The sequence below is a fragment of the Micropterus dolomieu genome, linkage group LG12 (assembly GCF_021292245.1).
Source record: "Micropterus dolomieu isolate WLL.071019.BEF.003 ecotype Adirondacks linkage group LG12, ASM2129224v1, whole genome shotgun sequence".
Lineage (NCBI taxonomy): Eukaryota > Metazoa > Chordata > Actinopteri > Centrarchiformes > Centrarchidae > Micropterus > Micropterus dolomieu.
The window spans coordinates 3,365,739-3,381,300 of record NC_060161.1 but is presented as its reverse complement, the minus strand read 5'-3'; the positions used below and the strand labels follow the sequence as shown (position 1 = coordinate 3,381,300).

Here is a 15,562-nt window from a genome sequence, read left to right as displayed (position 1 = left end):
GGAAGAAACAGAGGAGAGAAGTGGAGGAAACAGATGAGAGAAGTGGAAGAAACAGAGGAGAGAAGAGGAGGAAACAGAAGAGAGAAGAGGAGGAAGAGGAGGAAACAGAGGAGACAAGAGGAGGAAACAGAGGAGGAAGAGGAGGAAACAGAGGAGGAAGAGGAGGAAACAGAGGAGACAAGAGGAGGAAACAGATGAGAGAAGTGGAAGAAACAGAGGAGAGAAGTGGAGGAAACAGATGAGAGAAGTGGAAGAAACAGAGGAGAGAAGAGGAGGAAACAGAAGAGAGAAGAGGAGGAAGAGGAGGAAACAGAGGAGACAAGAGGAGGAAACAGAGGAGACAAGAGGAGGAAACAGAGGAGGCAAGAGGAGAAAACAGAGGAGAGAAGTGGAGGAAACAGAGGAGAGAAGTGGAGGAAACAGGAGAGAAGTGGAGGAAACAGGAGAGAAGTGGAGGAAACAGAGGAGAGGAGGAGAGAAGTAGAGGAGAGGAGGAGAGAAGTGGAGGAAACAGGAGGAAACAGGAGGAGAGGAAAGGGAGGAGGAAAAGGAAGAGGAGAGAGGAGGATAAATGGGTAGAGGAAACAAGAAAGGAACACCTGAGGACACCTGCGTTACCATCAGACAGGTGTACCACACCAGCACCAGTCAAACTCCCCACCTGCTGTTCTTGACTGTTGCAGCACTTTGTCTTTCTTTTTATGTGTCAATCACACAAACAATGTCACGCTTCCTGTGATTAGTTCAAATGGTGTTCACACCAGAAATGAACCGATCCAGAGTTGACTTGAGAGCGGTCCGAGACCACCGCTGCGAGGCGGACCACAGAGCATTTGTCTGGTCCGCACCAGAGTTCCACCAGGTTCTCCAGCAGACTACCAGGGGCGCAGAGAAATCACTAAAAATATGTCCTCACCTCCAGGAGAGGGGGAAGGCGCACGGATGGAGGCCGACAATAGGCTCTTCTCTGTGGGCACGGGTTTCACCGAGCTCCCCGGTCGTTCACCGGCAGCTCACTGACAAGGCTGCTGCAGATGTGTCTGCAGACATTTTTTGTTTATAGGCCTTGTGAGTGAAGGTATTGGCCGATGCAGATTATCTTAAAATGCCAGATATTGGCCAGATTAATCATCTAGCCGATAAATCTATCACTAGTTCCTTAGCCCTTAACACCATTGATCAGTCTATGAGATCATAACTTTGGTCTCCGTGTTTATGATGTTTATTTGGACGGTTGCCAGATTAGAGGCTGAGGAACAGCGTCATGAAACATCAATGCAATACATGAATAAAGCGTTTAAGTGGAGGGTTGGCTTCCTCCGAATGTCTGTTTTCCAAACTGTGTTTAAGGGCTTTCAATTTCAAGACATGTCCTCTTGGTTTAACTAGCATGTGTGTGTGTTTGACATGCACGTGTGGTTGATGGCCGCAAATGAGTCAATGGAGTTATGGTTGGAGAGGAGATAGTAGAGCGTTACGTTTACATTTTAATCCACCAGCATCAGGCTCCAAGGCAGCAACATATTTTCTGTCCCTCTGTGCTGCAAAAATACCCCAAAAATAATCTTCTGAAAAACACATATTGTCATAAATTCATAAAACTTTGTTTGTTTGGTTTTTCAACTTACTTATTTCTGCAATTAGGAAGGGACTAACCTCTGATCTCACTGCTGCCGTTTGTGATTTATCTACCGACAAAACAGTGTGCCGGCATTTCATTTTACTTCAGTAATCCCCCAAAATATAACAAAATCCAAATTGTCCCCGTTCCCCAGTGAGGATTACCAAACCTCAACCACCCAGAGGAGAAACCCAAATCCACCCCGCCTCTTACAAAAACACAGCTGAAAAATCAGGTGCGATGGTGTTCGGTCTGAAGCGAAGCTGCGTGTAACACAGTGGGATGAAGTGGTTCAACTGGGAGGGGTTGAGCGTACCTTCTGAGACGTAGGCGAAGGGTTTGTTCCTCACAGACAGCAGAGTCAACAGGTTGAAGAACAGAGCGACGAACGTCCCGACCAACAGACGACCACTGCAGAGAGGCACAGAGAGTCTGACTGTAAAAAACAAGCTGAAAAACATCTTTAACAAGCAGAGAAATATTTAACAAACCCCAGAGGCCGTTAGTGGTTCATGTCAGCACTATTGATGGGCCAGTTACTGGTTTCAACGTATCCCGCAGTTTGAAAAAGTCAAGGTAACCACCGATCCTTAGAAATAACATTAAGAGCGTCGTTTATTACAATAAAGTTGAACCTTGACCTACTTTTAATGTTTGAGTGTGTTTTTAACTGTTGCCTGCGAAATGTTATCAATATGCAGTGTTCCTGGTAAATAAAGTAATAATAATAAAAAGCCAGGCGCTGAGAGTACAAGTGCACAAAGCACGGCAGGTGTAAAGAGCTGCGCTGATTAAAACTGAAGTGTGAAACGAGTCCAGACGCAGCCATATTGTGTTCTGGTTATGACAGAGCTCTGACACGTCTCTACTGCGGTTCAAATGTGCACTGGAAGCAGCGCATCTTTGAGCATCTTGTACCTCAGCAGCCAGATTTTGTTCTTATTTGTTCATTTTTGTTGAAGCTTCAAATACGCCTGTTTTGAATTTGAGTCTCTTTCTCTCTCTCTCAACTATAATTTCCAACCAAGTGAGAAAATTCATCTGGTTTGTCATTTTTTATTTATCTTGTCGATCATAACTTTTACAAACACCAAACAGATATTTAATGCAGAGCTCCAAAGCCCGCTCGCAAGCAAACGCAACTGTACTCTTCACCACACTAATCACATGGGACAATCCATTTAAGAGCCTAAAAATTGGTCCAAACAATCAGCGGGAGGCGAAGGGCTGCCCGACGGTGAGAACAATAACTGGACGATAAAGCCCTCCAACTCCACCTCCCTCTAAGAACAGATTAAAGAGGGAGAGAGAAAGAATGTGTGTGTCTGTCTCTCTACCCAGCAGACACCTGTCCCTCTGGTTAGCGGCCGTCTCTCATGCCGTCCAATCACATCCACTCAGAGAAGAACAGTAGAGGCGGGGATGAGGGGGGGATGGGGGGGGTAATCTTGTCACAGGAGACGGGTTTAAGTCTCTCTGTGTTTTAGGTTAAAAAAGCCGCCACTAATCTGTTTTATTATGGAGTGATGATAGAGAGAGAGAGAGCAAACTACAGAGGAAGAGAGCGACCAAAACAGGTGCTGGGCGAGAGAGGTAAAAGAGCAATGAAAGACAGAGAGAGAGAGACGACGTCCAAGACTAACTGATAAACAGCCAGATTTCCTTTCGAATACAAATCAGTCTTCATTTATCAGACTGTCTGCCTGACAGCGATAGTGACAGTGGATAAATAAACTGTGAAAATCAGACTTCTCAATGTTCACATCCTGCAGTGACAGGACATTTAGGTGATTTGATGCACGGATCTTTCTACAAACTGCTTCCATGTGTCAAGCTGAGGCTGCTGGTTTAACTCTTAAAAGGAAACCTTAACAGTTAAACACATTTTTTACATTGTTCCGCTCAGTACTTCTGTGCAGCAAGTTCACGTTTCGAAGTTTGTTCACGGGTTAAACGAACAAGATGTGCTGATTCTTGACGCTGGGAGTCTACATGGGAAGACGTGTTTACATGTGCAGTTGTATGTTTGGGTATCGAGTACAAATTTCATAGAACCTTGGATTCGATAAGACACTCGAGTTTCGGTTTTGCGTATCGGTTCCTAACTTTCTGCATTTTACAGTCCATAAAAGTGTCACTTCAATCGTCGATAGCCGATCCAATCTGTCTTCAACGTGTCGCGCTCTCCCAGCTACAATGACACCCCAGATCCAGCTAACGCTAACAGTAGCAACGTCTAAAGCTCGGGTGCAAAACACAGGTGAGCTGATGTTCACCTTTTATACTGAAGGGAAACGAATGATGTCTACAAAGGATTTCAATAAATATTTTACTGAACCCTCGTGCAGACTACACGACTTTCAGCGTCGGCCGATAGACGCGCTGTTCACACTACACAACTTGCCGTCTTGTGGCGGGAGTCTTGAAGTCGTTGTGGCGTTCACACTACGTGACTGATCGGTGACAGGGGGTCACACGCTACACGAGCTGACAGCGGCTGTCAAACCACGTTTTGTTAAGAAAACACACGTGAAATGTGAAACGGGAATGACGCGAACCTACAGACAAAACAGCTGTTGTTTGTTATTATAAAGATAGAAATTATAAAGACAAAGAATCTGTGTGGAACGATGGATCAGCACACGCAGGTAGCAGGTAGGAACGTCTGAGCTACAGAGAGCTGGAGGGGAGTAAAAAGTGTTTTGCAGTGAAAAAGTAGCTGCCAGCTCTCATTGGCTGGATGTGGATGTCGAGTCGGCCGACTCCTCCAGATATGTGGCGTGCCAGTTATCTGGCAGGCGTCGGCGATGTGTCAGAAATGTGTCGGGAAGCTGTTGTGATGCGTCGTTTAGTAGTTCACCCATAATGAGTGGCGACCGCCGATCAACCGCTGATTTACTCCCGACTTTAGGCTTTAGAGACGAGTCCCCAGAGACGACCTGCTAGTGAAGAGACATATTTTTCATTTTCATTTTATGGGCAAGGAGGAAGAGGATGAAGTTCGTCAAGCACTGAAAAGATTTGTGGTGAAGGGGCCGGAAACAACAGCACACCCTAGTAGATTTCATGTCAATCTCACTATTTATTTGAGTTTGAGCTGAGAATAAAAATGTCTGCTGTGCGGCTCACCTCAACAACTTTTGGACAAACTTTCTCCCCCCCCCCCCACCCCCATTTTGTTTTACATTTTATAAGCTTTTACATTTGTTGTTTGTTCTCTGACGGAGCTGACGTTACCCTGAGGCGAGAACTCAATCGGCACGTGTTTAATTAACTCTGCTGGTATGGACGCAAATACACCCTGTCAGAGTGTGAAGCTAACAATGAACAGCTGTCAGTCAGTCTGAATCTTTGGCTGTGTAATTCTGCTCGTCGCTCCGTCTGACCCAAATGTTCGGGATGTTCTGTTCCGACAACAGCTGGCACTGTGTGTGTTTACAGAAGGAGACACAGGAGTATATCATGTTGTGTCTGTTTATTTTAGAGGATGATGAGGGAATTTGTGTTTGTGTGTGGAAATACTTACGTATGGACCTCAGGCTGCTCCATGAAGCGCTCCACACTGACAAAATAGAAACAAACACATTCAACAACACTGGCCAGGTGGGACTACTCTGAATGTGCGCTAGAGAGAGAGAGAGAGAGAGAGAGTGAGCATTGAAAGGAATGAAAGGAGACAAGGAGCGAACAAACAGACAGAGAAAACAGGAAATACTTTAACAAGCACACACTCTATCCACACACAAATCCACATGCATGAAAAACGCTAAATGACAAACACACACACACACACGTCTGTCTCCTCCCTCTGTGCTGCTGCCCTACTGAGCAATTCAGGACATGCACTGTACTGCAACCTTACTCTCGTGTGTGTGTGTGTGTGTGTGTGTGTGTGTGTGTGTGTGTGTGTGTGTGTGTGTGTGTGCAGTCTCACTCATGCAGGGAAATGGCAAAACAAAGACAACAGCACAAGAGGGAGAGAAAGAAATGTCACTGTTAGTCTGTCTTCGGGGTTTCTGCAGGGTTCAGAAAGTAAAAGAAGAATGAAAACCAGCAGGAACCACAGCCTAGAATCAGTCATTATATTGCATCACATTTTTATCAACTGTGTAACTTATAATAAAATACCAGTTATAAAATATATAATATACAATACAAAGGGTAAATGTTTGCACTTGTATATCTGGTGTAAATATTTTGCATAGCACTGCACAAACTGCCATCCTGCACATTTTCCTACATTTTTAAATTTAATATTAATATATTTATTTAAATACAAATCCTCTCCCCCTGTAATATGTTTGCACGACACAAATCTGAAGTAATGCAGTTCTATTATTATTTTATAACTTGCACATATGTTTATTACATATTTATATATCTTTACATTTATTTATGTAAACTGTAGGTTTATGTCTGGCACCTGATCATCACAGCAAATTCCTCATAAGTCTAAAATACTACTTGGCATTAAAGCTCTTTCTTATTTTGATCATTAACACATTTTCTTTATCCATTCTAGACCCCGGACGTCCCTTTTTATCATATATTATAGCCCATTTCGAACAGTCTCTGAACTTACAGCTAACCAAGTTCAAGCAGAACTAAATAACACTCCATGAAAACATGTCTTCATATTCAAAAATGAGGAATGGAGGTGAAGGCGAGGAACACAACAATTTTATTTTAAGGTCTCTATAATAATCGTCCAGGTTGTAAAGTGTGTTGTAGTTACTTTAAACACATTAGTTTAGTTACTTTCACCACCTACAGTCTGATATACCTGTTGATCTGAACTATGTTTGACCTGCCATCCAATCAGAACCCAGTATTTTCTTGTGCCACATTAAGAGTCGGTCAGTTAAGTCTCAGCCAAGCAGCCAAATATATTAATGCACACACACACACACACACACACACACACAGACACACCACATGTGTCTGCACATTAAAGGGTTTGCAGCGTGACGACTTAACCCGAATTCTTGTATGTGTGTGTTTGTGTGTTATTGTTCTGGAAATGTACCCCTCCCTTCCCTGAGATCTGACCGCAAGACAACCCCGCACAGGGCGCCTGAAGGTGTGTGTGTGTTTGTGTCACAATGACAGACACAACCAGGCAGTGACATTCCCACAGCCCTAAAAAATTCAGCAGTTCACACCACACACACACACACACACACCTCCCCTTTAAGAGTAAACCCATGTCCATCCCTTTAAATTATTATATGTTCTCAGATGGCGAGAGACAAACAGGTTGTACCACAGAAACACACACACACACACACATTATTGCAATCCACTTGGTTAATAGTGTTTCTTATGTGTGTTATGTCTTTGCACAAGGGTTGGGTTTCAAGTACCGGTTCCAAATTTCCAAGAACCATGGATTCACGTGGGTTTCAGTTCTGCGCATGGGTTCCAAACTTTCTGCATATTTCAGCTCCCGATTGAGCATTTTAAAGTCCGTGAAAGTGTCTCTTATCTGCCAGGACCTATATTTTCCCCCGCTAGTCCAGAGACTCCTTTCATTTTAGCCATGAAGTGGAAGATGAGCAAGGAGGATGAAGAAGAACTGTGGTGAAGGGGTTGGAATCAGAATCACTAAACTGAAACTGATCCCCCAACCTTACTTTGCACATGAAGCTATGGGCTGCATTCGAAACGGGCTAAACTGCTGTCTCAGAAGGTTTCCAACAGGACAGCTTTGCCAAATTTGTACACAAATATAAATTTTTGACAAGTTAGCGAGAACTGAACACTGAACTATCATATTAGCCCGTGACTGAAACCAACCAAGTTTGTTCAGTCTGATTTTCTGAGGCGTCTGTTAACAATTTGTCTTTTGAGTTTTTGTCAGAACATAAAATTTCTGTGCCTCCTAGAAATTTGCAATTGTTTTTGATGCTGTTCCTTCAGGTATTAAAATGCTGCTCTCATCAACTACCAGTGATACTATCCCTCCAACTGCACCGCCATAACTTTATACAAGTAATTCAGATCCTTTTTTGAGTACAAAAACAAAATAATAAATGTATAAGGGAACTGAAACAAATAAATCAGTAAGCCTACCTCTGTATTTTTCTGGAATAATCTGTTCTAATCTAATCTTGTTAATATAGACTGGGAAAAAACATGGCTCTTACCAAGGAATTTTTTTGTCTCTGATAAAGTGCGTGAGGTCTCCCTGAAAATCCTGTTAAATCTGTTATTGCAAGATATATGTCAAATGTTGACCCTTTTTGTTCTTTTAGTCACAACACAGATGAAACAATAACACTAACTAATCCTTTTTGGGAATGTACTGTTAGTCAGACTCTTTGGCAGGACCTCAATCTCTTCTTAAATAGAACATTAGATCTTCAACTCAATCTCAAAAAAAGATGATATACTATTATATTATTTAAACACATAATTTCTGCCAATAAACTGTATGTCATTAATCTCATAATAATTTATTAGTAAAATTCCAAATACATGCCAGCAAATCAGAAAACAAACTTCCTACCTGGACACTTTAAAAATTTTGCACAAATTGTAAAGCTAAAACTAAAGACTTATGTGTTGCTTTTAATTTGTAATTTTTGTAACTTTAAATTATTTTGCCAAACTTGTCCTTTATGTTTATTATGTTGAACTAGGGCTGGACAATAAAACAATAATTATTGCAATATAATTATTTTCAATAACAAATATTCAATAACTATATAATAATTCATTTGAATCATACACAAATAAGGACTTAATTTTTTATTAAGATGGTTATTTTGTTGAGGAAAAAGGACAAAGCTTTTACTTCATTTTACTCATGCATGTGTGTTGAAAAAGATTTTATCACAATTGTTTTGAATGTTTTACCTCAGATTTGTGAAGTGATCCACTGTTTGGCATCAAGTGTTGACCATAAAGACGAGTTTAAACCACAATTAACCATCAGGTTTCTTCAACTTTCACTCAGTAGCAAACATCTGCCATATCGTCCAGCCCTATGCAGAACCTCGAGCCATTACATTGCAATTGTTACTACTGCTTGAATGTAATAATTGTCTGTGTAAATAAAAAAATAAGGTAGTAAGTTGATAATAACGGCATCATGTGACTCTTCTGACAGCCAGAAGAGTCACATGATGCCGTTATTATCATTATTATCAGTATATTTGGCAATGCAAAATTAAAAATATGCAAACACGTGAAAGACGGAGGGAAATAGATCTAAACGGGTTTGTTAGAGAGATTTCAGGAATGCCCTGGGGTCCAATTACTTCATTGTTTTTTTAAATTGTTTGATGGCTGAGACTGGAGGAAAAAAAATGAGTGGCGCAATGTGGTGAAATTCATAACAAAGGAGAGAAACAATTGGAAGTATTTTGGGTATTGCTTTGGAAATAATAATTAGGTTGTTATGCTGAGTCACCCAAAGAAAATAATTGAAGTTTTAATCGAAAGAGACAGAATTACTGAGACAAAGAGAGAGGCGTAGACAAAAAAAACAAAAAAACAGACAAAGACATTTTATTATTCCGGCTCCAAATGCCGACTTAAGTTACTAAAAATGTAATATTGGTTTATTATTCAGGTGTGTGTTTGTATGTGTGTTAGGGAGACATACACACCTCTCCTTCAGGATGAACAGGGCTCCCAGCTGGATAAGAACAGTGGAGGCAAAGACTGCCAGAACCTCCAGTCTCTCAAACCTGAAGAGCAAAAGGACACGTCGTCATCCACACTGGGACAAACCATCGGAAAACACTGAAGCCGCTTTTCATCCAAGATCACCAGGACGCCACCAAGCTGGTAGCAACTGGCGGTTCATAAACAACATCAGGATTGTTTAAACCCCCCCCCTTTACTGTGCTTCTGTGACATGAGACGCCAACATAAAGTTAGAGGTCTGCAATTTACGAGCTGCAAGACATATTTTTGCTGAAACTCTAACGCTCATGCACAAGAACCAAAGCCTGACGTAACCTCTTCACCGTGAGAGAAACATTTAACGTACTGAAGTCCAGCCACTAAACTTGATGCCGATAACTGCTGAAGCTCTGTGGAATCCCAACAACAACAGCTGCCTCCATCCATTCATTCATTCAAACAGAGAAGACATTCCCACGTGTAATGTGAACACGTACGTTGAAGGGTTCATGTTGAGCTGTTGTACCACATCCACATGCAGACAACGTGGGCATTTACGCCAGGAATCCACTGACTCCGGCCACAGCACGTTACGGCTGCGCTGCGGTTTTGATGCCCGGCATCAAAGTCCACTGGCAGCATCTCAGAAGCATTTCAGCAGCGGGGCGTGTGGCCTGCCGCCATTTGTCCCTTTTGTGCTTCTACTACCTTCTTCACAGCTCTATGTGACCCCGTTTTGGTTCGTTAACTTCAGGCTGCATTTCCCACAAGGAGCATTTCAGAATCAGAGCGTTTTGCCGGCCTGATTTTGCTGATGCATTTTGTGCTCTCTGTGATTAAGTAGGCTATATAGTTGAATTATTTCTTTTGTGTCTGTTTTAACTGTGTTTATTGTTGTTTTACAATCAGGAATCTCCACCGGGTATTTTATTTTGAAAACTGAGCGGATTCTCTATGCCGTTCTGTGTCTGACTTCCTGCCTGGTTCGATCTGCTCTGCGCTGCTTGACGCGGCTAGCGGCAAAAATAGATCTGCTTCCTATTCTCTGCGGATCGGAGAGCCGATTCAGGGACGCTTCAGGGTCGCGTCTGGTCGACTCAAAAGCATCAAGTTTTGACCAAAAAAAAAATAAAAATTATAATAAGATGTTTTTTCAGCTACTGACATCAAAAATAAACCTGCAAGCTAAAGTTTGTCGACTTCGGGACAGGATGCCCGAGCAGAAACATTAAACAGAATCAGGATGTGGGCTGAGACGAGGGTGTTGTCCTACCTCCCCCCCCCCCCTTTAATCAAGAAAAAATTAGTTCACAAATTAAGTCCACAATTACTTCTGATGCTGATGCGCGGCTGCAATAACCGTTGCTGACCTTGTGACCCGACCTCATCAAAAGGTCACGGGGTTGATCCCGCTGCAGGCTGTCTCGGATGAGCCGCTTTGTCTCAGTGAGTGGTCTGCTAGGCTTATGGGGGTTAAACAGGATACTACTGACTGTCACTGATCTAATGGACTGATAGGAGGCCCCATCCACAGCAGCATAAAACCACTACGCTATGGATTAACGCAAAGAGACGTGACCACATTACGTGCAGAGGGTGACCCGAGGACACACAAATAGTAAACAAATCTATGTAGGTAAAGCAACAGGACAGTGAGGCTGCAATTTAAACACAGTTTTAGGTATTTTCCAATAGTACAGTTGATTAATCTTTGCAGTTTGAGATGCTCAAGTAGCACAAAGCTAGTCTAAAAACTGTGCCTGGCAGGTTAGGCTCATTAATCCATAATGCACCAAGCTATTTCTTTAACTGTGGTAACCTTTTTTTCCTCTGAGGACAAAATAATTAAATAATGCATTACTAATCCCACATGACATATACGGTAAAGCTGGGAGACCAAAAAATGTAATCTGGACAAATCTTTCAAGTTTAAAGGTTGATTTTTGCTCCCGAGCAAAGGTCGAAGAAACCAGATGGTCAGAACAAACACTTGATGCCAAACAAGTGGATCATTTAACAAATCTGAGGTAGAAGATTCAAAACTAAACTAAATATGCACGAGGAAAATTAAGTGCAATTTTTTTCAGTACCTTTTTTCGCAACAAAATAAATATCTTAATAGAAAAATTAAGTTATTTGTTCATGATTCAAAGATTATATCTCAATAATTATTGTTTTATTGCCCAACACTAACCTACGGCATCCCTCCTGCTGTGAGCGTGCGGACTACTCACTTTCTAATGAGTGACTAATCACTTTGCTGAAAGCCTGTACCACGCACTGTGTGTGCGTGTGAGCCAATGAACACTTAAACAGGTTAATGGGTTGCCTTTGTTTACAAGGAATGTGGGAGACAACTCACAAACATAGCGCCCGCTCTTTGGCCCGATCGCCTCCTTGTGGGACAACGGTCACGCTCTGCGCTGCCAACAGTTAATCAATATGGGCGCCACACAGAAAACCTACTGTCCACCAGCATCAGTAAAAACTAGTGAATCGTAATGCCGAATATTTTTTCAAATAACTAAACTGAATCTATCTAACGCCTGGTGGATTTGGAACGGCATAACGACAGAGTTAACAGACGCTGAATATTTGGATCTTCAGTCCAGACGCAGGACCACACGCTGTTTATACTAAAGGGTTTCAGAATGGCGGTTCCGGGGACTTTGCGGGGATTATCACAGAATCTGGCGTGATCAAACATGACTTCAGACATAAAACAGTTCACACTACACGATTTTTAGCCTTATTTGCCGCTCGGCGACGGTCAGGCTGTGATCGGGGGTAAATCAGTGGTCGATTTGCGGTCGGCAGTCATTAGGTGTGAACTACAAAACGACGCATCAAAGCGTCATGGAGGTAGACTGCCGTTGTCAGCTGGTTGACCTTGTGTGTGCTGAAGAATCATGGTTTAAACAATTTATAGTGAGTACACAACATCTGGTTGGTGGCGGTTCCCGGGTATAGCGCTCTCATTGGCTATTGTGTTCCATCGCTGTTTAATGAAACATGTTTAGTGTTTACGATTCAAAATAGAAGAGCGTCCGATCCAGTCGGTGACCTTGAGATTTTGCACCTCAACACTACAGGATCATTTAGGCAGTTAATCTGTTCCAACGAGCCTCAGATCAGCAACACGCCTGAGATTCTCACGAGGGGCGAATCCGACCCAAAATCAGCCCAAATAACCTCAAGACGTGAAAGTGATCTGCTGGAGCAAACATGAGATGCTGCTTCCTTGGATTTAGTTTTGGTCCCCTAATGCAACGACTGACGCTGCTAAATATGTTGTTTGTTTTTGTCTGCTGATTTACAAAAACAGGAAGTTGAAAAAGGTGTGAAATTATTTTCTTTACTCTTCTGTAACAATTAATGAAACACAAACAGAGCAGAACAGGAAAATCTTATCCGGTGGTTATAGAAATTAATTACACTGATCACATCTCATTAAAGGTGGTATTCATCATGTTTAGTTTAGGTAGTTAAAGAAGAATTCGCTGACTCTAACTCGCAACACTACTACGAACGAACGAAGGCTTACAGAAAAAGCGAGAGAGGTTTGGGAGTTTATCTTAATGCTTAAATAAAGCTGCAGGTTTGAGGCCGTGTGCAGGAACACACACACACACACACAGGCATTATGAGAGCCAAGTGAAGCCGAAAAGCAGATTTCGATCACTACTCTTACACACCTCAAGCTCAGAGGTCACCTGTCAGCAGCAAATACAGTGTTTGGCAAGTTCACTGACAAACACACACACACCAAAGGAGGTGTGTGTGTTAGAGTTGGGCGACTCTTGTGTGTTTATGAGCTGTCGAGATGATCCAGACAACAGTAACGGCGCCCGATGCTGCAGCTGTGTTTCCAGTGTGCGTGTGGTTAAGGGACAAAAGTGAATTAGGGAACATATACAAACACAGATTGACACAGACAATCAGTGATACTGATATAAAGTCAGTATAGAACAGGGCTGCAACTAATGATTAAATATATATCAAATATCTTCTTCTAATCAATCTATGCAATTAGTTGTTTGGTTTATTTTTTCAATCAGCGTTTCCCAAAGCTCAGGATGACGTCAGTTTACTGTCACAGGAGGAAAGAAACCAGAAAATATTCACATTTAGGATTCAAGGTACAATCCATGTACACACCAAAGGGTCGCCCCGCCGCCCAAATTTAAGACTATACCTCAAAATCTGTTGGTTAATGCAGGAACTGACACAACAAGAGAATCTAAGATATTAATGTTTTCTGATGCTTTAAGGAGGTTTGTTTACGTCAGAATTTCTTCTTAAAAAAAAGAAGAAGCCAATATTACATTAAAAATGATCTTTGTATATTCTATTATAGCTGGCCTGTAGGGAGAGAGTGCTGGTCAGCTTGTTACCGTGGAGATGCGAGGGGTTTTAGCCGCGCGCATCTCCTCAACCTAAATTTGGCTGTTTTCCGAGTTTATTAAACGGATTCTGTGCACACGAGATGAAACAAAACATTTATTGCAGTGATCTTAGACGGAGAAATAAGATGCACATTTCTCTCTGTTTGCTGTAGCCTTTACGTTAATCTCCCAGCATGCTGTTCTGATTTATCTGCTGATTCAGACACGAGGCAAACGTGTTAAATTACCATCAGATTAACGTAAAGTGATGCAGGTTAAAAACGGGCTGTATTTTGTCACACTGCTCGGCTGACGTGACGTCCTGCGTCCTTTATTTTAAGTATATTTTTTCTTTAGGATTCAAACTCTACAGGTTATAACAGTGAACTCACCCAAATGAGTAGACCTGACTGGGTTTCTTCATGGTCACCCAGGAACTGATGAGACAGGTGATCAAACTGCAGGCCGGAGGGGGGTGAAGGAAGGAGGATGGACAAATAAGAAGAGAGTCAATGAGAGGGGAATGGTAGACGACAGAGAGGTCAGCTGAAGTTCATTATCATCTCAGAATTAATTTTTCATGAGTGGAAATTCTCCATGAAAACAGCAACCCCCCCCAGCACAGCTGAGCGAACAGTGTTTCTGTATTTTTCTGTCCACAATGAGCTACAGACACGTGACAGTTATTTTCAGTACTGATTAATCTGCCAAACACTTTGCAAAAAAAGCAGTTTGATAGTTTGATCAGTAAAATATTCAAAAATAATAAACAAAAACACCTTTGCTATTCCCCAGAGCCTGATATGAGGCATTTAAATGATCTTGGTTTGAATATAACAGGATATTTCTTCCCATTCAAAACCCAAAGAAGTATATTTACTTCACTATTGTGTACGACTACAGAACAGTGATCATTTATTACCCAGGAGCTCAACACACTCACCTAAAGAGGTCGAAGATGGTAAGGTAGGTGTAGGCAGTTAAGGCTGAAATGACAAAACAGAGAAACAAAGACCATCACAAATCAGATACGAGCTGCAGCGTCGCAAAGGTTGGTTTGTAACCCTAAGAAACACGTTAGACATTTGATCAATGAACATGATTTAAACTGACATTTTTCTAACGATCATTTTAAACTAAATGATGCGACGGTTTTTGCTAAAGCAAACGTGCACACAGGAGTCATCATTTCAAAAATGTTTGACAAAGTGACAGTGGTAACTCATTTAACAGACGTTTGCACGTTTCATACAGAGCAGGTCCAGATTGTACAGTTTTTAACATGTTTTACAGACAAACACAGATAAAGAAATGTAAAACTTGAAGGGAATAACCGGAGAAACGTCAACAGAGACTCTCCGTATCGATTTAACACATTTGATTACTTGCACATGCTGACATGACCGGCTGATGCCATTATTATGAAAGAGGGTAGACAAAATATTAAGAACTCCTCTCAATACAAAGCAACGCAACACAGCAACACAACGCGGAGCTCACGGAGGGAAATCAGGTACTTAAAAATCCTTCGGTGCCCGATTCCCACACTGTTCCTAATCTGAGCACCTGCAGGGCTCCAGAGTGCTTTTTTCTTGGTTGCACTGGTGCACCTAACATTTCGTAGGCCGCGCCTCTATCTGTGTGTGCGTTTTCCCCAAGTTCTAAACATTTACCTGCAGGTGTTCCTGTTTACTATCATTTAAATAACTATTGATGTGTTTGGGAAATGACTGAATGCGCTCAAGGTGTTGTGAAAAATGCGGGTGCACCAAAGTTTTGTGTCGGTGCACTCGAATGAAATTTGTTTGGTGCATCAGTGCAACCAAAGCAGAAAGTTAGTCTGAAGCCCTTGAGAATATAAACAAATTTTTAGATTGAGTGTGCATGGGCATTTATTACTGTCGCACAGTGTGAACATGACGTG

At 42.0% G+C, this 15,562-nt stretch overlaps 1 protein-coding gene across 1 annotated transcript in view; it reads right to left on the bottom strand.

Annotated features, from left to right (window-relative positions):
- Positions 1-739: 739 nt before the first annotated feature.
- LOC123980678 (zinc transporter 6-like) overlaps positions 740-15,562 on the bottom strand; it is a 55,958-nt gene continuing 41,135 nt past the window's right edge. The window contains exons 5-10 of the mRNA XM_046065199.1: positions 14,582-14,624; positions 14,031-14,096; positions 9,235-9,315; positions 5,148-5,183; positions 1,835-2,032; positions 740-875 (exon numbers count right to left, since the gene is read on the bottom strand). Coding sequence (XP_045921155.1) covers positions 740-875; positions 1,835-2,032; positions 5,148-5,183; positions 9,235-9,315; positions 14,031-14,096; positions 14,582-14,624 — 560 coding nt within the window. The remainder of the gene's footprint in view (positions 876-1,834; positions 2,033-5,147; positions 5,184-9,234; positions 9,316-14,030; positions 14,097-14,581; positions 14,625-15,562) is intronic.